The 27,870-nt window shown below is 41.0% G+C and overlaps 1 protein-coding gene across 4 annotated transcripts; it reads right to left on the reverse strand.

The window, feature by feature from the left end:
• Window positions 1–10,630: 10,630 nt before the first annotated feature.
• Window positions 10,631–27,561, reverse strand: LOC120704072 (transcription initiation factor TFIID subunit 1-like). Of its 4 annotated transcripts, none has more exons than XM_039988325.1 (21): window positions 26,718–27,561; window positions 25,902–26,014; window positions 24,519–24,581; window positions 24,384–24,426; window positions 23,972–24,223; window positions 23,342–23,454; window positions 23,054–23,222; window positions 21,250–22,243; window positions 20,065–20,267; window positions 19,607–19,844; window positions 18,632–18,968; window positions 17,133–17,339; window positions 16,927–17,019; window positions 15,495–15,701; window positions 14,723–14,926; window positions 13,754–14,237; window positions 13,512–13,681; window positions 13,284–13,403; window positions 12,735–12,788; window positions 11,695–12,642; window positions 10,631–11,287 (listed from the first exon to the last, which is right to left on the reverse strand). In XM_039988325.1, the coding sequence occupies exons 1-21, from the start codon at window positions 26,767–26,769 to the stop codon at window positions 10,934–10,936; spliced, it is 5,418 nt and encodes a 1,805-aa protein (XP_039844259.1). In that variant the 5' UTR covers window positions 26,770–27,561; the 3' UTR covers window positions 10,631–10,933. The 4 variants fall into 4 exon arrangements, with proteins under 4 accessions (XP_039844259.1, XP_039844258.1, XP_039844256.1 ...); XM_039988324.1 differs by having other exon boundaries at window positions 19,607–19,847; window positions 26,718–27,189; XM_039988322.1 differs by having other exon boundaries at window positions 19,607–19,847; window positions 23,054–23,225; window positions 26,718–27,189.
• Window positions 27,562–27,870: the final 309 nt, after the last annotated feature.

Consider the following 27,870-nt stretch of genomic DNA (forward strand, 5'->3'; position numbering starts at 1 on the left):
CCTTAAATGAAGCAGGAGAATTCAATTCTTTGAACGAATATGCGTGTTTGAGAGAGAGAGAGTGTGTGTGTGTATGTTAGAGGGACAGAGAAAGAGAGAGAGAGAGAGAGAGTTAGTGAGTGTGTGTGTGTGTCTGTGTGTGTGTGTGTTAGTGTGAGTGTGTGTGTGTGTGTCGAGGGTCGATACTTTATACAATTGTGTTAGAGTGTGTTAGAGAGAGAGAGAGAGTGTGTGTGTGTGTGTGTGTGTGTGTGTGTTAGAGTGTATTAGACTGTGTGTGTGTGTGTCGTGGAACGGGGTCGAGGAACCGGGTCGAGGAACGGGGTTGAGGGTTGAGGGTCGAGGTCTGGAGTTGAGGGTCGAGGTCGAGAGTCGAGGGACGGGGTTGAGAGTCGGGGTCGAGGGTCAAGGGATGGCGAATGCGTGAGTTAGAGAGCGAATACAAAATTACTCGTCATCGTTACTCGTCGTCGTTACACGAGTTACATGATAAATACATGAGTTACAGAAATACATGATAAATACATAAATACAAGCATTATTCACTCTCTATTTAAATACATGATTAAATAAAGTCTCTCTAATAACTAAATTATACACTATATATAATGAAAACATTGTACACTATTTGCAAGATGAAACATGGGTCAAAATGTTAAAGATATGGCTAAATACAAGTCTCTCTAATAAAGTCTCTCTAATAACTAAATACATGAGTAAATATGTTAAAGATATGGCTAAAACAAGGTTCTAAGGGCTTATTTGAAAGAAACCAGGGGCTAGATCATAATTAAACCTTAGATTTGAGGACTAGATTGAAAAAAAAGAGGGTTGGACGGCGGGTTCAAAACATAGAAAGCTTAGGGTCCTAAATAGAAGAAAAAGGGCCTCTCTGGAATTTTTGAACTGCAGTGTGGACCGCGGGTTAATTCGGGAAAAACCCGAGGGCTCTTTAGCAAAAAGACTGGCGAAGCGTTACGCTGGTTCTAATCTGGCGCGTCCGTTGCCAATCGGACGGCCCGGACCTACTCCGCGCGCGGGAGCGGCGGCGCTCGCCCGCCGGCGGCTCTGTCCGCGGCGGCGCGGAGCGGGGCTCGCCGGAGATGGCCGAACTCGGCCCTCCAGGGGTCTAGATGAGCGGGGCTTGGCCTGGGAGTGAGTTCGTGCGACGGCGAACTCGTCTGGGCAAACGGGGCGGCGGATTAGGGTTTGGCCGAGGCTTGCCACGGCGAGGGGCGGCTCTGCTTGACAGGGCTCGCCGGCGCGCACGGGTTCCGGCGGTTCTGGGCAAGAGCATGGGATCAAACGCGTACGTGAGCGCGCACGGTGCTAAGGCAGACCGGAGCGGGGTGCGAGCGTGGCCGTGCGGTGCTGCTGGGCGTCTGCCATGGCGAAGCTTTGGCGGCGGAACGCCGGTGAAGGTGTTCCGTCCTAGGTGAGGGTTCCCGTGCCAAGATAACTAGCGCAGGGGGTAGAGAGGGTTGCGTGAATGCTCACTGAGACTTGGATTCAAGCGGGGAGGCTGTGCAGGGTCGACGGCGTCGAGGTCCGGCGGCGGCGTGCGTGGCGGAGCTCGCGGAGGTGGCGTTGCGTGTGAGTAGCGGGCGGACGACGCAACAGGCCGAGCGCAGAGGAGAAGCGGTGGTGCGCGCGGACTATGCGACGGTGTGCACGCGGAGATGGAGGGCGGCGGCGGTCGACCGGAGGAGTGCGCTGGTGAGCAGTGGAGAATGGAGGAAGAAGGTAACGGATTTATACCCTTGGCCAAGGGTACCGGGTTAAAAACTCAACCGGTACCTATGTAGGCCTTAGGTACCGGTTGTATCTCCAACCGGTGCCTTAGGCGAGGCCTTAGGTACCGGGTCTCCGCACAACCGGTGCCTAAGGGCCCAACAGGCGGGAAATGAAAAGACCCTATAGTACCGGGTGGATATCCAAAACCGGTACCTTATGCCATTTAAATTTCACTTTTCACGACTCTTTGACCCAATTTGAACGGAATTCTTCAGTATCTCAATGGTAACGCTCGGTAATTTGGGCTCCGCGGCCACGGTTCGACTCCCGCGCAACGCCCCACTTTTTTTTTACCCAAATAGGACTCTAAGGTACCGGTTGGATTTTCCAACCGGCACCAAAGGTTCTCTTTTCTTTTCCCTTTTCTTTTTCTCTTGTAAATCTATTAATTGCCTCATAATTCATAATAAATCTGATATTTACATAATAAATCTGATAATTGCCTAGAAAATCTAATAATTATCTAATAATTTAAATAATTGTCTAATAGTTAAAATAATTGTCTAATAAATTTGTTATTTGCTCAATAAATTTATTAACTGCCTAGTAAATCATTCAACTAAGAAAATATTAACTATGGTTTTAGGTGCACAATAATAAATCATTTAAATGCACAATAATTTTAATTACTACATAATAAATCATTTAGGTGCATAAATAATTATTTTAATTTCATATTAAATCAAATAATTGCATAATAAATTATTTAAATGCAAAATAATTATAAATACTACATGATAAATCATTTAGGTGCATAACTAATCATTTTAATTGCATAATAAATCATAATAAATCAAATAATTGCATAATAAATCATTTAATTGTCCAATAAATCAATTCATGGCATAAGAAATCTAATAATGTTCACAGAAAATATTACAAGACATAATCATTCAACTAAGGGAATATTAACGATGGTTCGCTTTACAATCGTCCCTTCATTATGATCATGACGTGTGTACGGAGCCTCCTCTTCGGCTAAAAGAATACTTGTGTCAACCTCCACTGCGAACGGAGTCATATCTTCAACCTTATTGTATTCTTCTTCATCTGTGACATCGTCGACTCCCACAATTTTTTTTTTTTCTGCCAGAACAATATGGCGCTTTGTCTCATCTCCGGCACCTACAAAATTTGATTTATTTCTGGACTTGTCCTTTCTCGGTTTGCTAGACATGTCCTGCACATAGAAAACTTGAGTGACATCTTTAGCTAGGACGAATGGTTCGTCTCGATAGCCAAGCTCTTTGAGGTATACCGTTGTCATTCCGTACTCGTCGATATCGACACCTTTTCCTGTGAGTTTAACCCATTGACAACGAAATAGAGGTATCTTCAACGGCCCATAGTCGAGTTCCCAGATCTCTTCAATGTAACCAAAATATGAGTTCGTTTGGCCACTAGAGTCGGTGGCATTTATACGGACACCACTATTTTGATTAGTGCTCTTGTTATCTTGGGCTCTTGTATAAAATGTATAACCATTAATTTCATATCCTTGCTACATCAGGATTGAATTTGCCGGACCCCTGGCCAGCCAAGCTAGCTGCTCATGAATTTGATCGTTGGCCATGACTTCCTTTTGCAACCAGGTGGCGAATGTATCATTATGATGTTTTGTAATCCATGTCTCAGACTTCAAAGGGTATATACTTCGCACAATTTGCATGTGCTCCTCCATGTATGGAGCCACCAAGGCTGATTGTTGTAGAACTGTGAGATGTGCTTTGCTCAACGTGGCATGATCTGTGGCATTTACTGATTTTCTTCCAAGTGTGCCCTTTCCAATCAGCCGCCCCTCATGACGTGATACTGGAATCCCAATTGGGCAGAGTTCTTCCACATAGTCAACACAAAATTCAATGACCTCCTCTGTAACGTAACCCTTCGCAATGCTTCCTTCTGGACGAGCCCGATTACGAACGTATTTCTTTAGGACTGCAAAGTATCGTTCAAAAGGGAACATATTATGAAGGAAAACAGGACCGAGAATACCAATCTCTTTGACCAGGTGAACTAGAAGATGCGTCATAATATTGAAGAATGATGGAGAAAATATCATTTCAAGACTGACTAAACGTTGGACAACATCCTCTTGTAGCCTGCTTAAACTCGATGGATCGATTGCCTTCTGAGAAATTGTGTTGAGAAATGCGCATAGCTTTATGATTGTTGCTCGAACATTAGCTGGTAGAATACCTCTAAGTGCAACTGGAATCAATTGCGTCATCAACACGTGACAGTCATGGGACTTTACGTGTACGAATTTTTTCTCTTTCAAGTTCAGTAGCCTCTTTATATTCGAAGAGTAGCCTGATGGGACCTTGATACTGTTCAAACAGTCAAACATACTTTGCTTCTCTTCCTTACTAAGAGTGTAGCACGCAGGACCTAGATAATGACGTCCTTTATCCCTTTTTTCTGGATGTAGGGCAGCCCGTTGTTTCATACGTTGAAGATCTTGCCGCGCTTCCAATGTATCCTTTGGCTTACCATAGACACCAAGGAAGCCTAGAAGGTTCACACAAAGATTTTTTTGTTAGGTGCATCACATCAATTGCGTGACGGATGTCTAAGACTTCCCAATAAGGTAACTCCCAAAAAATACTCTTCTTCTTCCACATAGGTGCACGTCCGTCATCACTCTGCACTGATCTGCTGTTGGGTCCTTTTCCGAATACTACTTTTATATCTTTGACCATTTCAAACACCATTTTCCCACAACGGTGCCTAGGCTTGGTACGATGATCTGTCTTTCCATCGTAGTGAGCATGCCTCCTCCTTAATGGGTGCTTGATCGGAAGAAATCAACGATGACCCATAGACACGATCTTCCTACAGTGCTTGAGGTACATGCTGTCGGTTTCTTCTAAACATTGGGTGCATGCCCTATAACCCTTATTGGATTGTCCGAAGAGGTTACTTAGTGCTGGCCAATCGTTGGTGGTTACGAAAAGCAATGCACGCAGGTTAAAATGATCCTCTGCGTGCACATCCCACATACGAACACCCTCATCTTTCCACAATAATAGAAGATCCTCAATCAGTGGTTTCAGATACACATCTATATCGTTACCGGGTTGCTTCGGGCCGGGGATAAGCACCGGCATCATAATGAATTTCCGCTTCATACACAACTAGAGAGGAAGGTTGTATATACAGAGTGTCACAGGCCAGGTACTATGGCCACTGCTCTGCTCACCGAAAGGATTCATGCCATCCGTACTTAAGCCGAACCTTATATTCCTCGCATCATTTGCAAATGTTGGGAATGTTCTGTCCACTTTTCTCCACTACGACCCATCAGCGGGGTGTCTCAACATATTGTCTTGCTTACGTTCTTTTTTGTGCCATCGCATCAATTTAGCATTCGTTTTGTTCATGAACAAACATTTCAGACGTGGTATTAGAGGAAAATACCACATCACCTTGGCAGGCACCCTCTTCTTGACACGCATCCCCTCAACGTCGCCTGGATCATCTCGAGGGATCTTATACCGGCATGCGTTGCATACAGGGCATGAATCCAAATTTTCATACTCACCTCGATATAGGATGCAGTCATTAGGACAAGCATGTATCTTCTGTGCCTCTAATCCTAAAGGACAAATAACTTTTTTTGCCTCGTATGTTGTCTCCGGCAAGGTGTTACCCTCAGGGAGTAAGTTTTTTATAAGTTTCAGCAACTCCTCGAATCCCTTATCAGACAAACCATTTGATGCCTTCCATTGCAATAATTCCAATGTGGTACCCAACTTCTTTTGGTCTTATTTGCAATCAGGGTACAATAATGATCTGTAGTCCTCTAACATACGCTTCAGATCTCTCGAATCCTTTTCTGTTTCGCAACCTTCCTCAGCTTCGCGCAGCATCTGACCAAGATTATCTTCTACAACGTATCCTTCAGTATCTTCTTCAGGCTCACCCATTGCAGTGTCATTGAAAAAGGAATTATAATTGGCTGCAAAGTCAGGAATCCTGTCCTCTTCTTCTACATTATTATCCAGCACAATTCCTCTTTCGCCATGCTTGGTCCAAACATAGTAGTTCGGCATGAAACCACTATTGAACAAGTGACTATGGATGGTTCTTGATGATGAGTAATCCTTCTCGTTCTTACAGAATTTGCATGGGCAACGAACGAAACCGCCATACTTGTGTTTCTCGGCCGCTTCTATGAATTCATGCATGTCATCCATGAACTCCTTTGAACGCCGGTCGGCCATGTACATCCATTGCCGACTCATCTGGGTCCACAATACATTTATATACATCATTGTACTGTACAAATAGTTCATTCATAATACCAATTTATAACAATATATTTATATAATTGATAATGCATATAACTATAATAAATAGATACTATTCACTTGTCAAATAAATTGAAAAAACATATAAATACAATAATTTGATAGTATTCAAATATCAAATAAATTTATAATGTATATAACTACAATAAGATGCTACAAATAAAAATAATTATCACATATATAAACTAAATCAAGTAATAACTGTTTCTAAAAATTAATTGCTAAGTTATAAAGAAAAATAACTAACCTTTTTTTTTAAAAAAAAAGCAAAAATTCGCCTCCCCTCACCCCACTCAGCTGCCATGAACAGTGAGTTCACGTCAGCTTGAGAGGGGGAGGGGTATTTATAGGCTCGGGCCAAAGGCACCGGTTGATTTCAATGACTCGGTGCTAAAATTAATTCAATAGCACCGGATCAAGGCACCAACCGGTGCCTTAGGCCCGAGCTCCTGGCAGCTGCCACGTTTCATTACCATAGGAACCGGTTATTCCTATAAGCCGGTGTCTTTCGCGCCGCCTTTATTTGGTACCGGGTGGTGGTTCATACCGGTTCCTATGGTGACGCATTGGAACCGGTTGGAACCACCACCCGGTGCCAATTACCCTCCACTAGGTCGGTCGATGGCCAAAGGTACCAGCTGCTGTTGTAGCTGGTACCGATGGGTACCATCGGTACCGGCTGCAACAGCAGCTGGTACTTTTGGCCAAGACCGATGACCCGTTTTCTAGTAGTGTTTGGTCGGATCCATGGATACCTCTGGGAGTTACTCGCATGCCGGCTACTCCAAGAGGTCACTCTCTACTCACAAAAGTTGCAGAACTAATAAGTCTGTCAACTGGCACATGGGATGAGGAGTTGGTGAGGGATACTTTCTGGGAAACGGATGCAGATATAATTTTGGCTATGGCCACGGATGATAACAGTGATGATTGGCCAGCATGGCATTACAATCCGAAAGGTGAGTTCTCTGTAAAATCTGCATATAAACTGGCTGTGAAGAAGAGAGAGCATGACAAAGCAAGGGATGGGTCGGGATCTAATACAATAGACCGAGGTCCGGGGAATTTTGACTGGAAAAGAATCTGGAAGCTGTCACTCCCAAATAAAGTTAGGATGTTTATCTGGCGCTTAGCACATAACAGCCTGGCAGTCCGTAGAAACATTGCGATAAGAGGAATAAAAAATGATACAATTTGCCCAATGAGCTTGAGGATGGATGAAGACTGTGGGCATCTATTTTTTAAGTGCCACGGAGCTAAGGAAATTTGGCGGCTACTAAATCTTGAACACATTAGGAATGCTCTGGGAGATTGCAAATAAGGAAGGGAAACTATTCAGGAAATTTGGAAATTAGATGAGGGAACACAACAAAAGGTGTGGATTCTACTGTGGAGATGGTCGGCAAAGAACAAAGTGAATGCGGGGAAAAAGCCAATCTGCAATGGAAATCTGTTCACTGATTACCTTTTATGAATCTGACTTTGAAAAATTGAAAAAGCAGGAGGGAGGAAAGACACCGAAGAAACAACAGAAATGGGAACCACCACAGCCTGGTTTTTATAAAATTAACATTGATGCATCTTTCCAAGCCAAATCAGAAAAGGGCGGGTGGGGTTTTGTGGCAAGAGGTAACAATGGGGAGTTCTTGGAAGAGGGATGTGGTCACCTAGAACGTGTTACAAGCTCTTTACATGCTGAAGCTCTTGCGGCTTTCAAAAGCCTTCAAAGGGTTGCACATTTGGGAATGACCAGAATTGTTCTTGAAACTGATGCAACAAATCTAGAGAGAGGGCTGAGATCGAATGAGTTGGACAGAAGTCTAGAAGGGGGCCTCTTTCGTCAGATCAGAGATTTTATACACCATTCTTTTGCTCAGTGTGTGGTCCGGGCATGTCCGCGATCATGCAACAAAGTGGCTAATAGCCTTGCTGCTCATGGGGCGAGCGTTGTACGCTCTGGTTCGGATGTCTACATGGACCAAGTCCCCGACTATGTAACCAGTTTGGTGTCTGGGGATCTCCCTAGAGTCACTAGTTAGTGGAAACTTTGTCTTCCTGATCAAAAAAAAAAAGACCGTTCTGCTGTCTGGCACGGCGGATATTGGTGGCAGTGTGGTCATTGTTGGAAGCAGTGGCCGTCAAGAGCTGTGGTCGTTCGGAGTAGTGGCCATCAGACGTGGTGGACCGTGGACGTCCCGGGCTGGTCCTGAGAATTTGGGGACCTGTGGTGAAACTGAAAAGGGCCCTTCATTGAGCTTCCTACTTAGATGATAGAATGATCTATATGATAGAGTGATCTATAAAAAAAATAGCTAAAAGCTAGTGCTAATCTACAAATAAAGGTACACGATGACCTCGGTGAAATTTACACGTAAAACTTGTGACCTAATAATATAATCTATCTCTAACTTATCAATATCCAATTGATCAACAATCCATGACGTGGGCAATGAACATGTAAAATATTGATCATCCTTTATAACATCATTGAGATCGGATCAATCATGCAATGGCAAAACTATCATTGAGAGTGAGAGTTAGGGCATAACACGGGCAGTTAATTACATTGGAGGCAAACTCGTTTTACCATGCGATTGTCGTCCGATTGTACGCCGAAGGGCCAATCGGCGGTGCCTTTGCGAGCACCGCCGGCCGGCTGCGTGACGGTCGCGCAGGCGGGGAGCCGCGGCTGCCCGCCAACCAGTGGCAGACGAGCGAGGTGCTTCGTCCTCCCATGGCTGCCGAGCAACGGGACAATGCGAGACGACGGTGGGCTGCTGATGCACGGCCGCCGCACGCCAACGACAACATGGACAGTCGACAGATGGACAAGGCCGAAGCGCGGACATGGCCCATGGCGGCGAACCCAAGGCTGGTTGTTTTTCCTTTTCTTCCTGGGGATCGATTGATGGCTGCGCTATTCAGCCTGTTCGGTTGGCTTAAGGCACGGCAGATACTGTAGCAGCAGTTTTTCTTGAGAGTCCATATACTGTAGCAGTTGGTACTGTAGCGACTAGCTACTGTAGTAGATCCTTTCTTTAGAAGCCCGATTACCCATGCGAACGTATAATATACTGATACTGTAGCTACAGTACCAGCCAGCGCTGGCTTATCAGCGAACCGAACGGGGCCATTTTCGATATTGAATGTGCCAGCACGCCGGAAATCAATCAACTATTTTATGCAAATTTGTGAGTCTCGTGCATGGAATGGAAGGAGAAGAATATGGAAGGATAATTGTCAGTGTTACGAAAGGAAACAAAACAAACCGCATGTTGATGTTACACAAGGAAAATAATAGGTGGGTAAACAAAAGTGTTTGGTGTAAAAAAATTTAGCTTTTGGGTGGAAATATTTTTCTTCTATCAAAAAATGGGACTCCACCCTCTTTTGTCAAACCTTCTGCATTGATAAGTGGGACCTCCGTGAGAGGTAGGGTGAGCCTAACCTAGGTGACAAAGAGTTTCAATTCTTTTAACTTTTATAGTATAGAATATAGATTTGGATGGAAACATTTTTCTTCTATAAAAAAATGGGACTGAGACTCCACTCCCTTTTGTCAAACCTTCTGCGCTGACAAGTGGGACCTCCATGAGAGGTACGGTGGGCCTAACCTAGGTGAGATCGAGTTTCAATTCTTTCAACTTTTATAGTATAGATATAAATAAATATAGATTTTATTAGGGATGTAAACAGATCAGATACGGACCGATATTACTAATACTATATTTGTTTTTATATTTGTGTTCAAATACAGAGTCGGATACGGATAATGTTAGTTTTTGCCGGATAAGATTGTAATGGATATCGACATCATAAAAATATAACTTTTGAGCATTCGGATATGGATCGGTTACGAATATTGGATACTCGAGATCGAATACGGACGGATAAAAATCCTTCCAAACCGGATCGAATTCGAATACGGTTAGAAAATATTGGTACCATTTACATCTCTAAATTTTATAGTATAGATTTAACCTGTATCATGAACTGCTTCCCAAAATGCCTATCAAAGTTATGCGACAAATGTCAATTTATTTCTTCTCAATATCCAACTACGGTTTCTCCACGTCAAGCTTGGGAAAGGTGCCCCTTTTGTCGGGACAAAATTGCACAATTATGTCACCGGCAACACAGTTGAGAAAACCTTTCGAGCTGGTAATTCACCTCAAACTCACATCTTCACAATCTCACTTCAATTCAGCCGCTTTTATTTTTTGGATCCCCCTCTATGTCGATGTTACTAGGAGTACATGTTTCTTCTTCTGAAAAAAAAATATAATAGTACCTACTTTTTACTTACAGTAGTTAACAAAAATCATGTTTTTTTTGAACATATCATATGCAAACTAACCTCTCATTGCAAACCGTGCAAACTTCAATCTGGGCCATCGGATCACCATCCAAGGGGTATGGGGTGATTGGATAATTTTACAATTAACCGCCCGCTCTTGGATTGGGTAATCACACTTTTACAAATCTCCCTCTCACTCCCCATGCGACCCCTTGGATATTGATTCTGCTACAACTGAAGGCCATTCATACCCGATGCTTTAAGACCATCAGATCATTATGTGTTTAGACAAATTACATTGTACACTTTTACAACAAAAGGGCATAGTTACAACACCCTCACTAACCTAGACCCTGTGTACATCCACTAACTCCCAATACCAGGTAAAACAGTTGGAATTGGGATTGCATTTACATTACTGACAGGACCCAAAAATGTACAGCTACTACCCCCTCCCACCTCTAGATCAGCAAATACATCATCTATGTTAGGATATGGCAAGTTCTAAATGCTAAATCTAATTATTGCATTAGTGCTCAATAGCATCTTCCGCCTCAGCGAGCAGCTCTGCGCTTTCATCGAGCAGATAGTCGCACAACTCCATGAGCGAATCAGCAAGTGGAGGGATGTGAGGGTGTCGTTCATCATTGTAGATGTGTGCATTGAGTTGTATCTGTGCTACATCGTGCCTGAATTGATGCCGGTTTCTGTACTCCATCTTCCTCACCTTGTCTCTGATGGTACCAAGATCCATTGGGCGACGTATGATGTCAAGGTAATCAGGAGCATCTTTCCTCGTTACTGGTTTTAGAAATAGTAATGATATCTGAGTTTCTCCCCGCAGGTGATCAACTATCTTTTCCAGTATGTTGGAGAGCTCAACCTGCATGAGGATGAAAATAGTTAATTAAGCCCGAATTCCTTGTCCAACAAATTCCTTCCAAGTGTAATTTAACCTCTCCCTTTTAACATTTATATCAATGTGCAGTAAACCCCTACTGTATCAATCTTTGCACAGAAATTATTCACCAAAACAGTTATTGAATAGCGGCAAGAATACTCAAACGAATGGACAGTAAAAACAAAACTACAGAAATGTACTCCATTTCAAAACACAAGACATATACTAGCTTTTGCCATCTTGTTCCAAAACATATGGTTTTTGTGAACACCTACACAGCTGTTTTATTATTCTCAAGAGGCAAGACATTGACACCATTGACACTATTGTCATTTTCCAAAGCACTTGTAATCCAATTAAACATATAGATGAACACTAAGTAAATGTACCTCTCCTCCCCTGCGGCGCTTAGCAGATGGTTCACATTCAATCACATCAACAGGAGTAGATCGTTTTACTGCTCGGTGTCTTTCAGGTACCCTTCTGTCATTTTTGTACGGCCTGTGATCAAGTAGGTCATCATCTCTAAATTCATGCTTTTTCTTTTTCTTGTTTTTCTTTTTTGCTTTCTGATGATCTTCCTCCCTCGATGCATATATCCTAGCATCAATAAACCTCTGTTGCGGCATTTCTCTTTGCTCTTCAACATCTCTCCAGGACTCCTCATTTTCCATTATGGTTTTGCTTCTTCTTTTTCCTTCCAGATCTAGCCTCCTCTCATGCGAGGAACTCATCTGGCTGGGTTCTCCACCAAACCAATGATCATCATCTCTACTTTTCTCCTCAAAACTTGATAATTCAACAATTTTTCTTGTCTTTCTTGTGGGCTCCTGACCACTCCTAGGTTCAACAAGTCTTTGTTGATCTACTACCTTAGGCTGCTTGATGGTGATCTTTTTGCGAGGAACATCCTTTTCTTCAGCAGGAGGCCGAAATACAACAGATGGCTTTGGAGTGTCAGGAGGATAATCTTCTGACTTCATCTTATTAGGTATTATTATCTTGTTTACCTTTCCAGTAGATCTATAGTCTGTAACATCCACGGGGCGTTTATCAGAAACCAGTGAACCAGAGAGTGACATGTTCCTCTCCAAGGATTTATCAGGTGCCCCTAATTTGAATTTTACTGGGACAGATTTTGTCTTTTCAATACATTCTGGCCCTTCAGTTTCAGTAACTTCAGAGGAAACTTTAGTTATCAACCTTTTAGGTGGTTTTGTTTGCAAATGGTTCCCTGTATCTGTAGGATTGGACTTAACTGAATTTGCATCCATTTCTGACACTTCTTGATCCTCCCCATACTTAGGGCATAATTTGTTAGTTCGCATATGCCCCAGCTATACAACAACAAAGAAACAAAAACTAAGTCATGAAACATAATAACAGTTTTTCAGAAGGGCACATGCAAGAATCACTTTATTGAGCTTACATGACCACAGGCTCCACAAACAAGAGTATCTCCCCTTGCACCCTGTCTCTTTTCCTGAAAATATGGAAAGGTGTGCCACTTAAGAGTTAAGAGCCACAATAGCAAAAGACCAGATCGACTTTGACATGAATCATAGAACTAAAATGTACTCAAACTTCAAAAGTTTAGCAGCATAACCTACTTTTATAGGCACAATAGCAAAAATAACCAGTGAGACTGCACAGCAGCAATATCATAAATTGCCACCAGGCTACAAATATAAACTTTGGCATTTTATTTTTCAGTTTAGAATAGCACCCATCAACTAACTCGTGTGAAGCCCTTTTTTTTTCGAACACAGTGTGAAGCCTGATGGCAACAAGCGCAACATAGTCATTGTACCAAGTATCATTACACCATTAAGTGCAACATGATATTCACACATAGCACAGGCTTAAGTGTCCAATATAAAAAATAAATATGATGGAGAAAAAAAAGCTGATTTGAGTTGACAAATAAAAATATTCACATAGATAGAACTTCGCAATTCATAATCATGCTCTGGGTTACCTTAGGTCCATCCTTTCCTGGAGCACTTTTCTTTTTAACAAGAAGGATATCATTTCCATCAAATGCCATCTTTGTTTTTAGTTTTGTGGGCAAACTGCCTTCAGCAAAAGAATTTTCAGCCTGCATGCAGTAAGATGACTAACTTCATTACAACTTGTTTCTGCACAAAAGCAACAAATGCAGGCAAGACAACTAAGGCCAGGTTCAGAACCTCAGATGGAATAATACCTCTTTTGCTTCTCTTGGTGCCCCCTCCTTTGGGGTCAACGCACCAGCATAACCGGATGATTTGATCATTTGCCCAATCTTATTCTGCTTCATTTTATTGACACCTATAGAGGTGCTACAATTTGTCAAACCTTCAGGCTGTTTTTTTCTCTTCATATCATTACCATTGTCTGCACCACAAGAGGCCATAAATCATACGCACTAGATCGTTCTTGTAAGAAAAACATAAAAGAAATAAGTACCTTCGAGTAGTTTTTTTGCCAGAGAAGCTTCTGCTTCATCATCTTCAATTTCCTCATTAACTTGAGCATGAGTAGGGCACCTTCTCATTTTAAGTCCTCTCATTCCATCTGCTTTGTCACTTCTCAAGTCTGCTGTACTAGTATCCTCATCATCAAATTCTTCTGCGTCTAGTAAGTTCTCAAGATCCCCAGCAAACGAGTCCAGATCATTGTTAGCTTCTGTGTCACTGCCATTGTCATCACCATCTATAGCTGAAAGTGACTGGACTTGTCTGTCCCAAATTTCCTGACACTTCTCCCTAGTTTGCTGTTGAAGTTGCAGAAAAGACATCCTTTGTCCGCGTGCAAACTTACTAACAGGAATTTCATCAATAGTAATTCCTGATGCAGCTTGCTCACTTGACAACTTCCTCACCATAGCAATCCGATGCCACCTTGTTAATTTATCAATTTGCTCTTCAGGAACGCCGAATTTCAGCAGCAACTGTACATATCAATGAATTAAAGGCGGAACAAGGGGAGAACATGCAATTCATGCCAAGCTTTGAGGAGATTCTTTTCATCCAGATATACTTTATGTCTAGATACAAGGAAACAATACGTATCTATAAAAGTCAAAACGACCTATAGTTTGGAACGGAGGGAGTATATGGCATGGATATCTGCTTCAATAGTACTGGTGAAAGTCACAGTACGCCAAAATACCACTGGGTTTGTCAATGGCTTATGGGAGTAGGTCGCATCTGTTATTTTTATAGCCAAGACTATACTGGCAAAATGACTATTGTTTTCATTGTATGGAGGAAAGAAGAATGTCAAAAGCCATCAGATAATAATACACACATCGTCTATAGTCCCGACAGAAGCATGTTCCATGATATTAACTATTAAAGCATGCCAAAAACTCTAAAGATTTCCTATGTATGTTATTGTATATTTGTATTAGAAGCCACTGCGCTTGATGAGTACCTCTCTAGCTGCATCCATGCTCAACCTGCGGAGATCAGCATCAGTACCAGTTACAGTGGTACCCTTTGCAGCAGCTGACTTCTTCTTGAGCATTGAATTGGAGGCAGGTGCTTTTGGTGCTACTCGCACATAGCTGAATCCTAGCCCACGACCAGATGGATCACCGACGCCAGTAATTTCTAATCTTTCTATATTTTCTCGGTTCTGCACACCAAAAGAAATTAGATTAAAACTTTAAGGAAAATATTTACCAATAAACACGCAATGAAGGAAAATTAGCAGCATATCTTTAGACATGCATTTCAACATATCTCTAGACATAAACCAGCCAAACTAGGACTGATATTGGCATCCTTTACCTTTGCAACTATCCTAGAGAATAGACTGAGATCCCCCCGTTCCACCTCAATCCCTGTGCACCCAACTAGCCCTTACGAAATCAACAACCCATTACCCACTATGAACTATCTTTCCAATGGTACCAGTGACCCTTATCTCCCAAAGGTTATCTGTAGTATCTCTAAACATAGAGCATGGGCGGAAATTTATCAATGGCTAATGTGGGCCATGACCGCCCCTCAATTTCCAAAGTCCATTATCCCAACAGTAAGCTGAACTTAACAACAATCACTCCATCCATTGCTCTCTAAGATCTGGCCCTGCTGAAATTAGAGCAAGCTCCTCCACTACAACTAGTACTGAATGAAAATAGTGTTGTCCTAGATTGCTGATCACATGAACAAAACGCCACATGAGACCAAGACTGATGTACCTGATTAGTACAAGCAACAAAATTACTCGTAAGATTCCAGCTAGTGATTTGCAGTTCCCTCTCGATATGTGATGCAGCAGCAAGCTCGATAGCTTCATCAGGAAGCTGATTCATGGCAGAGGCCAGTCCAACAGGCTGAGTAAGCTTCACAATTCCTAATCGCTTGAGACGATACAGGCCAGCTTGCATACTCTCATAACAGCAGACCTGAATAATGATGTGTTAGTTTAGTTGAAACAATCTCAATTGCAAGTTATCATGATATTTTCTGATAAGAAAAGGAAATTGTTATTAAACACCAACATAACAAGGTAAGTAACCTTCGAAGAACAAATATCTTTAGCTTTCAAAAAGGATTTTTTTGCAAGAAAATATTCAGAATCCACATATTCTAATGGTGCAATTTTCAAAATATTTCAGTAGTAACCCAATTTCAAGCTTTTGCATTTCAAGAATGTAAGTATGCCTTTTGAAGGCAAGAATGTTTACATTATGGAAATCACTGGTAATTACAGCATATTTGTATTATAATTCTTTAAACAAAAAATAATAAAATATCAATGTCCTCAGTTCAGCTTTGTTGTGCTAGATGGTCCATAAACTCCAATTGTAGGGTGACAGGCCCACGAGCTTTCTCGGTTGCACCAATTAGGTGTATCAGTCAATTATGATGAAAAATTATGTGGAAAGCTACAGAGGTCCAGGAAATGCTTGATTGTGTAATTAAGTCTTTGCATTCAATCGGTCGTGTTGCAAGGCAAATAGCTCTAAGTGTCACAAATAAAAAAGCTGAAGCACATATCGGAAAATTGTTAACATCTGCATTGCCTCATACAAACGGCATGATTAGTCTGAAACCATGCTTTCCCGTAAGAGAAATCATTGACAATGTTCTAGCCAGTAGCCCTAGAAGGAAAAAATCTACTTCTCTAGGTTTTTATATATGGTATTCCTGTTTACCTATAAAACTATCATAAAGAAACTAAGTGACTACTCCCTCTGTTTGGGAATACAAGGCCTATTCTTCATTGGTATTAGCACCAAGAAAGCAAGAAAGCAAAAAAGATTTAAGCTCAGATCTCAAGTTGCAATCAACGCTTTGCTTCCATTCTAAACTAGCACCAAGAAAGCAAAAGAGATTTAAGCAATAGATCATCCGTAACAGGTATAGCATGGTCCAGATTATTATTCTTCTCTACCTCATTATTTCATTTTTGTATGTGCAAGGAACTGGTGCCTTATATATTGGAAAATGTGCAGAGTAGGTAATAGACCATGCTGGCGGTCATTTTATAGCCAACATAATGTAATTAGCATTCACATTTCCTTGAGAGTATCCACTCAAAAATAAAATAATTCTTCAAGAGATAAGGTTTGTCATCCAGAAACAATTGATTCACACAAGAGCCAGCAGTAACCAGAAGAAACTCACACTTTCTGGTGTCAATAATCTTCTCAGTTCTTCCTCTGATGGAACCCGAAAATCAGCTCTCTGTGTCCAGAAAAAATGTCCCTTTGGTCCTTTCTGTAAGAAAATGCAGGAGAGCATTAAATCTGGTTAAATCAAGAGCCCAGAATTAAACTATGAAAATGTACACAAAAAAGTATAGACTAAAACATGTGTGATGGACATCCAACCTTGAAATCTGCACAATGCTTCAATCGTTTCTTCACTATAGCTTCTGTCAGAGGACTTTGAATGGGTAACTCATCTGCTCGAATCTGAGGAATAACATCAGGCCTCTCCCTAGCACGAAACTCACGATAAACATATGCAAGCACTCGATTCAGAAGATAGTTCTGCACATTTTTAGTCCCAGGTGAAAAGACTTCCATATGAGGTTCCTGCAAGAGAACATGACTATTATGTTATGGATGAAACCATGTTTTCAAATCATCTAGTCGAACCTAGTCGCCATGGGACCGATCAGACGACTAGTCGCGATTAGTCGTCGATCAGGCCGATTAGTCGAGCTTAGTCGGTCCTAGTCATCTGCCTAGTCGTCCTATGTGTCCCAGGACTGATATGATATATGTACTACATATTACTTAATAAAAAGCAAGTATGAAGGCAACAATAATGGTCGATTTTTCACTTATTTGTGAGAGATGATTTGTGAACTGTCCAGAACTTTGTATTCCTGTCCCATAGTCCATATTCCTGTCTCTCAGCCCATCACCTTGCCAGCCCATCACCGGTCGAGGCCCACAACTCAAACAACCCACAAAACAATCTCAAGTCTGATCGTTTTCCAACCTGATCGTGCGACTAATCGCGACTAGTCGGACGACTAGAAAACTAGTCGCCCAGACCTACTCGGTGTCCCTTATCGGGGTCACCGAACCGATAAACCCGACTAATCGCGATTAGTCGGACGACTAGATAACATGGGGATGAAATTGTGAAACTAGACCAGCTCCTATAATGACATTGAAGATTTATTTCAAGTGTGCTGTCCTACCACTAACAGAATTTGAATGGCAACAGGAACTCAAGGAGTATTCGTGATAAAATGTGGTAAGAACTCAAGGAGTGCCATTTACGCTATGTCGATAAATAAAGTGAATATTAATGGAACATAATTCTTCAAACTTTACACAGAAATATATCTAAATCCACATTCCAGTCATAATTGCAGTGTTTACGTTCTCCTGTACTTTGTTCCTCACAAGCTGGCAACATGCTGCCAACATGAAGGGTCATCCAAAAAGTGTGTGCATGCAGCTTTCATGGGCAAAACAAGACACTACATTATTGAACTTCATAGCAGATCCATATCAATAAAACAAATTGAATTTCCATGCCAACTATAAATATAATAATGGGAAAAACTGATGGATGATACCACTGTAACAAAGGAATTCCCAGCCCTGTTCACGAAAAATAAGGCAAGAAAAAAAAGGTTAAACTGTTTCTGATATGTTCCCACGCTAAAATCCCCAAACTAAAACCAAGAGGAAGCAACAAGTATTTCAGAACAAGGTCGGCAATGTAAAGTTTGGCAATGCAACACAGCAGAGAATCCAGTAAACGAATTATATCTTGACATTATTAGGGCAAACAGCAGATACAAAGGGTTGGAAACATTGCACACCACACCTATACAGAGCATAGTATTTCGGGTAACAGGGCTTACTTGTTGGCCAACAGCATATAGCTTGTCAATGCGACGAAGGGAAAGCACCCCTTTGGCCGAACGAACTAATAGGTAATCAGTTTGCGCAACCTTATGAGGAAATATAGGTGATCTGTACATGTTTGTTTCAAGACAAGATTGATGGGACCTGGAACGTATGTCTCCTAGAAAAGGGGATTTGTCAGCAGGATCAATCGCAAGCACTGTGCCCAGTCCATCACCGTTGTTTCGCAGTGATGTAGCTGTCTGATCAGCAGGTGAAGTTTTCTGGTAATATGTACAAAGTCGGGCTCCCATTCCTGCATTTGAAAGAAGCAAAGGTCTCTCTTCACAATATCTGCATTCAAGGTAATAAATGACAAATGAATTACTATAGTGAAAAAAAATTACATGCTCAAAATTTGCCCATATGCATAACCAACACAATCTTACACATACTAGCATAATGATAAGCACTTGTCTAAACTAGAAGTAAAAAAAATGAATGTTAAGTATCAGAGATTTTTCCTCACAATAACTGCATTGATTGATGACCAACACATGCGGTACCATAATAGAAGTCATATGCACAATCAACACAACCGATAAGCAATCACACGAACATACTAGTACTCCCTCCATCCACAAGTTTAAGAGGCACAACCATTTAAAATTCAAACATGGTAACTTTTAGCAACAATTAAGTCAACTATACATTAGTTTAATGCTACAAAACTGATACAAATAGATTCACATTTCATTGTATGTTTTTATGTGTATAATTTTGTAGCTCGTAACAATATAATGCAAGAGATAGTTGAATAGTTCTGGTCAAATTGCAACTTAGAAGATCATGCCACATCAAAAGATGGGGTACACCATTTGGCCGAACTAGAAGCAACTAAATTCAATAAATTTGCACCTGTACCAAGTCAGATATGTGAAAGGTCATTGAAATTAATTCTGAGTATATAAAGCGAAATAAATTGGGCTTACTCCATTAAAAATACATGTCCATCCCTGACAGACAAGTCAGTTTTTTTCCTGAAAGCCCCAGGAGGGCGTAGAGGCTTGTCCTCACCAGGTAACTTCTGTGCTTTTGGCCATAGATTCACTTCAGTGCGAACAACATGCAGAATAGAGTTCGGTCGCACATTTTGCATGGCTAACGAGATGTCATCCTGAAGCTCTTTTCCAGAACAGAATAACTTGACCTTCTCAGAAGGCTTCAATTCTGCTTTAGTTAAGGCATCAAAGAAAAATGTTAAAATAGGAGGAAGCGATCATCTGTTTATTCTCTTTTTTTTTGTGTGTGGAGGGAGGGAGGGGGGGGGCTTAAATTACACAGAAAACATAGTAAAAGCAACTGATCAACAAAAAACAGAAAGCGAGTCAAGAATTGTCCAAATAAGAGGAAAAACAAAGGCAGTGGGGGATAGTAAATGAATACTAACCTAACTTCTTTGAAGCTTTTAATTTGACAGAGACCGGAGTGTCCTCTGCATTTACCAAAATCTTTATTCCTTTTCCTGCCAGTGTCATAAGTATAGCAGTCATCTTCCCATGGCTGCAAGTAGCCCCTTGAAGTTCAGCAGCTATTTTATTTTCATGTGGATACCACTTAGCTTTTGGTCTATGAAAGTTTGCAACTTCCTTGCTGCACAAAATTGATAGCAGGAAAAACAATTAGAGATGAAGTGACCTAAGAACAATAAACAAGGTTCGGTTGGTGATGTCATGCATGACAACTAATGTCATATTTGGTTCCATTACCAAGGGCATGCAAATATGGTTCCTTTGCCTAGCCATACATTCAAGGTTCTAAAAAACGCTAGACGCTAGGCGAACGCTTGCCTATGGTTTAGAGTTTTTTGTGATTAAACGTAGATTGAACATGATTAAACGTGTGTTGTGATTAAACGACACTGTGATTAAACGCAACGCTTGGCCACCGTTCAGCGTTTAATCAAGATTAAACGACGTTTAAAAACGTTTTTTAGAACACTGCATACATTTGTGGGCAAGGTGCGCAAGGACTCCATTGATGAGGGAAAGCCAAAGTGGCAATCCTTTTCTGGATAGGGTTTTCTTGCCCACTAACAAGGCTAAGCAAGGCTGGGCAAGGGCATTTTGCGTGGAAATCTGAATAAGAGGGATGAGGAAATTTCCGCCTCCCACTTGGGTCATTCAAGTTGGATCCGAGGCATGAGATTGAGTCAGTGTGTTCACCAACACCAAAATATTTCTGTGCATCTGATGCTTCCTCATTATCTTACTCATATATCATATGAACAGGAGCATAACTATCTCCCTACTCAAACTGCAATTCAAACGAAAAAACCTAGTTCTAAATTTAAGATTGATCCCTAATCAAACTGCAATTCATAGTTACAAAAAAAATTTCCTCAAAACAACAATACTGCCAGTTGATCTCTTCATTGGATATGATTGATGTGTCGCACAAACTTTCAGTTAAAGAAGCATTATTCGCTCCATTTGTGGCCACCCAAATTAAGCAACAATGTAACAGTAGATAGCATGAAAAACTCATTCAAATACATATTTGTAAGATAATATAAGATGAGAAATCATAGATGCACATATTCAGAATTTAGCAGGAAGGAGAGGAGGCCTCATACTTGCTCAAGACTGGTTTCATGGTTTGCAGCTTATGAGCTGGAGCAGAATGAACCACCTTTATGCCCATTAAAGCACGTTTTTTAGTATGAGATTTAGCTTGCTGTGGCGTCTTCCTATTAGAATAAAACTTGTCATTGGAGATGTTGAATCTGTCACTCAATGTCTTTGCTTGATTGTCAAAATTCTCCACTGTTGGTGTTGAAGCCTTAATTGACTGACTGACAATCATGGCACTAGCATGAGAGCGGAGGTGATCCGCATTCTTTTCATCCAGGATCTCAAAAAGCATATGATCATCTTTGAGGTCAAAGATCAGTTTAGGCTTTGGGGTACCCTCACTGGGATCCCAAATTATGTTGTCCAACCATGATCCTTCTAATAATTCCCTGTTCAGTAAACTCAAGTTGTTTAAACGCAGCATGGTGTTAATTTTAACTGCCTCATCTAAATTATTTGGCCTTATGTGGTCTATGTTATCATCATTTGTCAGTGGAGGGTAATTATTCCCAGGTGAATTGTAGTTAGCTGGAGCAGGCATTTCTGTACAACCAAAAGGCTCTTCTATTACTGGAGAACCATTGCTTTTACTCTGCACATCCCAACACCTGGAAACCTGGCCATAATCATTGCCCTGGTCATCTCTGTGTGTGTCCACGCTCTCTTCAGATTCACAGATTTTTGCACAAGGCTGACGTTCATTTGATGGTGAGTTATTCCAAATGATATCATTTTCCCAATCATCATGCTCGAGTGGATAAAAATCAGGACAAACTGGAGATCGCTGGACGGTATGTGCATCTTTCATAGGTTGTTCAGATAGACACGAGTCCTTTAGCCTTAAAGTGACATCAGTAATTGACTCGTCACTGTCACTCTCAACAGAATCTTCATTCATTTGGATATGATTCAAAGTTGAGAAATTTTGTACAGCGCTTCGGAGAATTATTTCCTCATCTTCTTCAGCAATGTCAGCAACATTTGTGATCTGAAGCTCTGGAAGCAATTACAAGAAGATAAATATGGCATCAGATGTATTCAAATGTTTTGGCCAGGATTAACAGCCATAACAAGATATTAACTCAAAATCAACAGCCTACAAGTTGGTAACTGGTATTTGTTCAGTTGCCTCCCTTGCAGAGAATATATGCCACAAAGCTTTGTGAATAATTCAATGTTAAAAAATCATAATTACATAGGAAAATTTATATAGCAGTGAAAAAACTCAATACATTTTTCTCATGCACATTGGAGAATGAAGCAATAATCATCTATCAGCAATGTTATGACGCAAAAAGGATCAATCGATAAAAATAGTCATTTAGATGCAGATTAGGTTCACATGTTCATACTTTTTATTAAAACCAATTAATTACTAAGTTTGTCAGCAATAAGCTAATAACCTAATAGTCTATCCATATAATTGGCCTCACATGCAGCATTTGTTTTTGACTTAATAGGCCTAATTTTAGAAGACTGTAATTAGTTAGAAGAGACATTTTTTATAAAATTATTGTTTCATCAAATCAGATACTTGCTCAGACAGAATGAACATAATGGAAATAAGACTGGCAGTGATAAGTATATAGTGTTGCTCAGACATTTTTAGAATGAACATAATATTTCATCCTCGCAGTATCTCAAATTGAGCAACCCCAAAAGAAGACGGGATAACTATGTTTCAAGTAACCATTGTTTCCAGATAACACCCTCCACTCCAGCTACTCACCATCTATCCTGGGTCTTGGGTATATAGGGGTGGATGGTGCTTTTGGATCTATTTATTGCAATCAACATACAAAATACCTTTATTCACTGGACGTTTATGGTGATCTGTCTTCACTTTTCTTACAGGCTCTTGTATACCAAAAATTTCAGAGAACCTCAGGATCACATTCCCATCCTGTACACATAGAACAGGGAGGGAAGTCACACTTTCAGGCTTATGTTGACCATCCTCGGTGCCCATTTCATTCTGCTTCATTAAAGATGAATAAGTCAGTGACATTAAGACATTGGTTGTGCAATGTTAACTAGATATGATACAGGACAGATGACAAGCAATGCTAATTTCAAGATTCGTGCCTCATATACCTCCAAAACTTCATATTCAAAGTCCATACTTTCTTCTAGATGTGATAATGAGCCAATCTTTTCCAAGGTAAGTTTATCACTTGAGGTTGACATATCTGCCTGCTCAATTGAATCTATAGCCAAATAGGTAATAGGAAAAGAGAATCATGTCAGTTAGAAAAAACAAATATAAGTTGGTAAAATTCATATTAAAACTTTGATGTGTTTGCTCCTACAGATGACTGCTCTATTTATTTTCAAACATATACTCAGCAATCAAAATCAATTCTGCTTTAATAAAAAGGTTGCATAACATTCGCTCTAATTTTTATTTTCAATCATTAACAGTGAAGGTTTTGCTTACTCTGAGTCTGAACACCAAATAAAAGGTAAAAAAGGATGATCCAGTCTTCAGTTTAGGTTATTTTAGAATCATAGTGGAACATACTTGACCATTACCATCAATGCTTGCAAACATGAAAATAAATACAGTTGCAGATAATAAAAAAACTCCAAGCTACAAAATGTTGGATCGATAGAAGGAAGAGAAAAAACAGGGGTAGCATGGGAGCCAGAAAGCAGCAAGAAATGGAATGAATGCTAACATAAACAATGGAACATGAAAAAAATTGGCACTTGATCCAGTATCACCTGAAGAAAGATTTTGAACATCATTATCACCAGGAGGCTCATTATCATTGGGTGTTTCTTCATCCTCATCGTAATTCTCCTCATCAAACACTGAAGCTGTATTATTGACCGAAGCATACCCTGAAGATGATGAGAAGTAATCTTTTTTTGACAACAAGTTGTCTTCCTCTGTAGCTGCTTCAACTTCAGGTCCATCATATTCTTCATCAATATCTTCATAGTCGACAGCATCTTCTGCCTTCTCATCATAGTCTACATAATAGTAAGATTAATATCAATCGTGTGCATAGTCTTATGTGGAAGAGAAGAATTAAGGCGTTCAAAAGCAACAGAGAGGAATTGGTAATTGGTAAACTTGGCTTGATGAAAGTTGTTGGTGTAGCTATTATGGAAACGTTAAGATGTCACTAACCTTGCTCAGAAGGATCAGTTGGTGCTGGAGAAGACTTGATTAACTATATTAGCAAACAGCAAAGTATTAACTTGTTTGGTAATAAAATAGGTAAATAACTTAACAATATGCATATATAAGATAACAATAACATACATCGATGTCTTTGAGAGATGGACCAAGCTTGTCTGCCAATGCAAAAAGGTGTTCCTTTGCATCCTGAATTAAGCAAAATAAAAGTAACGAAGGAATGTAAGTATGTAACATCCAAATTACATTATAAACACAACTAAATATTGTGTTATTTTTCCTGCAGAGGGATTCAGTGGGAAATAATAAAACACAAGTACTGCAAGTCCCCAAGCCAGCACAACAAACTTTTTTCTGGTAAAACTTCCTCAAGTCTACCAAGGACTGTTCAAATTTTATCCAAATTATGAGAAAATTACAGCACATGGACTGAGAAGCAGCTTGTGCATAACCTTGGTCCACCCTATATCATCATTTTCAGAAGTTGAATCAATTTATTTCAATCAGTGGAATAGGATTTCTTTAGAAATGCTGGTTCGTATAAAGCAACTGAACACTCTAAAATATAAATCATACAGATCAAAATGATAAGAAAAAGAGCACCCACAAATAAGTTAAAGTCTATCAAGTCAAGAACAATTGAAATGCACTAGCTACCATCAAAAACGGATTGAAAGGTCCACACAACTAAGATTGTCAAAAGAATTAAATGCATGGTCATGGAAAAGAATTAAATGTATGGTCATTGAAAGATATAATCTCCAAATTCATGATACACAACAATGTCACATATTGAAAAGGGTCTTTTTGGCAAAGCAAATGGCTTTCGAAGCACTACATTTCTAGTTTTAGGGTGCGTTTGGCAGAGCTGCTGCTGGATTCTCAGCTGATTCTGTGAAGTGATTCTGTGAAATGAACTAAGAGGCTGGGAGCTGAAAAAAGTAGCTTCTCCTGATTCTGTGAAGTGATTCTCCATCCTGATTTTAAAAGATTATGCAAGTGCAAGAGAATCACTTTCAGCCACAGAATCACTTCTCTCAGAGAATCAGCTCCCATAGAGAATCAGAATTAGATGGAGCTCTACCAAACAGACCCTTAGATGTGCTAGTTAATTACTAATACCTCTATTAAATTTTTCTTGACCTCTTTATTGGTGATTATTGTTGCATTTCACATCTAGCCTACCCCAACTTGCATGCTTAGAAGGCTTTGTTGTTGTTGTTGTTGTTGTGGAACAATTAACAGTAGCAGATTCAGGATCCGTAACAGCAAAATCTACTACACATTCTGCAACTAACTAAACAGGCTTCCACAGGCGCACACACATAAGTCGCATTCTTGCAATGAGTTTTCATCAAAGCCTGGAGGCATCAATTACAGACACACGGCATATAGATACACTCAAACTCTCAAAGAACTATCCGGAGCTGCATGACATCTGCTGGAGGCAGACACATGATAATAGAAGGATCAAAACAGTCAAGAAAATCAGAGATCAGAAGTCTTTACCTCATCAAGATAGTCAGCATCTAAGTCACCAGAATCATCTACGTTGCCGAACATAAACCCCAGGAAGTGATTTCCTCCACCAGGTTCCTCATAATCCTCATCGTCGTCGTCATCTGTAAGGATGACAATGTTACTAGTATCAACCAACATGTCATCAATTGGCTTGTACTAAATCCAGTTTCAGAGCAACCTAGTATAATTGTCATGAAAATTTCAGAATCCATATTGCGGAAAAATGGGTCCTGATAGTAAATGATGACACAGTGCATTCCCAAACAGCGGCTTACAAGGAACTCAAAATGCTAATGAATGCAGCAAGGTGCTAAAATAGCAGTTACAAGGTATCACAAAAGCACAGAAGATAATCACTATGGAACTGTTAACCCTACAGAAGATCAGACTACATGAGTCATGCCAGCATGTTTGCAGTTTGATAATTAACACAAACTACTCTAAAATTGTGATTTCATAATTATAAGCGCATGGTAGCTTAGCATGCCAACCACCTCGTTTTTGCAAACGTAATCAGCGGAGCTCCAGCCACCAAAATTTCAACAAAAAAAAAAGGAACACGCAATGCCATTTAGCACCAGACAGTATGTCATTGGCTCATCAAATCGCATTTGTAAACAGGCATCACAAATATGTGGCAGAAAATCCAGCAAACGCACACGTTAACATAGCATACCCAACAGAGAGAGAAGTCACATCAGAACGCAGCAATTTGACAACCCTAGGCGCCCCCAATCGAGTCGCACCAACGCCAAACCAAATGCGTGCGGTGAATGTGATAGAGCTCAGGGGCGTCGAGCTCACCTGCGGCACTGGTTGTCGTGTTCTCCTCGTCGTGGCGCTCGCCTTCGCTCATGGCTGCGGCTGCCACTGTCTCCCAACCTCGCGACGGCACCAGCAGCTACAAACCCTAGCCTGGGCCGCGGCGCCCTCCGGCTCCCAATCGGCGTCTGAATTCGCGAACTCTAGAATCGCCAGGCCGGATTGGATTGAGCTTTATTTGCCGAGGTGCAGCATAGAGGACGAGGCCGAACACCGAGGCGGTGCAGGGAGAAACGGGGAGATTCCCCCACAGGTCTCCGCTGGAATTTTTGGCGCGTGCCCGCGCCGCGTCGACAGACGGGACTCTATGCGCGAGCTCGGCGAGGATGGCAGAGTTCCCGGTGACGATGAGAGCGGAGGCGACGACGGCGACGGCGGCGGCGGAAGGGCGGAGAGAGGGGGCTTGTGGGGGGGCGCTAGATGGGGAGCAGAGCGGAGGGCAGGGAGAGAAGCCGCCGGGGCGCCGACTGCGGGGGCGGCGCGTGCCGGGCGCCGAGGAGGCGGGCCAGGCCGGGCCGGCAGGAAACATGGAGCCATAATGTGAGGCCCAATTTGTAAGGACAATCGGGCCGGGCCGACCAACCTGTTGAATCACTAAGGCCCTGTTTAGTTTTCAAAAAGAAAAATTACAGTATTGTCACATCAAATCTTCGGACACGAGTATTAAATGCACTTGAAAAAATAACTAATTACATAATATAATTGTTTTATATGAGATGAATCTTTTAATTCTAATTAGTCTATAATTGGATATTAATTGTCAAATAATAACAAACTGTGCTACAGTACCAAAACTCAAACTTTTTTGCGAATTAAACACAGCCTAAATGAGTATAAACATCATTTTGGCTATATGCTGATTTGTCCCTTTTTCAAATTGCTAAAGTGCGGCTGCGAACTACAAATTTACTTGGAAGAATTGAAAAAACCAGTAGCAGCTTAATATACTGCTCCCTCAATTTCTAAATATGTGACATTTAGATCCAGTTTGGAGGAGCTAAAGTTAAGTGCTAAACTTTAGCACATGTTAGCACTCATACACATACTAAAGTTTTTGAGTCTTACAAGTTTTACACCCCATTAGCGCTTCTGTTTGAATGAGATAGTGCTTAACTTTAGCACTTTTACCCATTAG

This window comes from Panicum virgatum, chromosome 4K (genome assembly GCF_016808335.1).
Source record: "Panicum virgatum strain AP13 chromosome 4K, P.virgatum_v5, whole genome shotgun sequence".
Taxonomy (NCBI): domain Eukaryota; kingdom Viridiplantae; phylum Streptophyta; class Magnoliopsida; order Poales; family Poaceae; genus Panicum; species Panicum virgatum.

Bases quoted from the DNA above. Each gene is read 5' to 3' on its own strand.
- LOC120704072 (XM_039988322.1), bottom strand. From the start codon at position 26,769: ATGAGCGAAGGCGAGCGCCACGACGAGGAGAACACGACAACCAGTGCC. The intron at 26,015-26,717 runs GTGAGCTCGACG...TCATCCTTACAG, and splicing joins CACGACAACCAGTGCCGCAG to ATGACGACGACGATGAGGAT. The intron at 23,455-23,971 runs GTGATACTGGAT...ATTTGGCTATAG, and splicing joins TGTTCAAAATCTTTCTTCAG to ATTCAATTGAGCAGGCAGAT.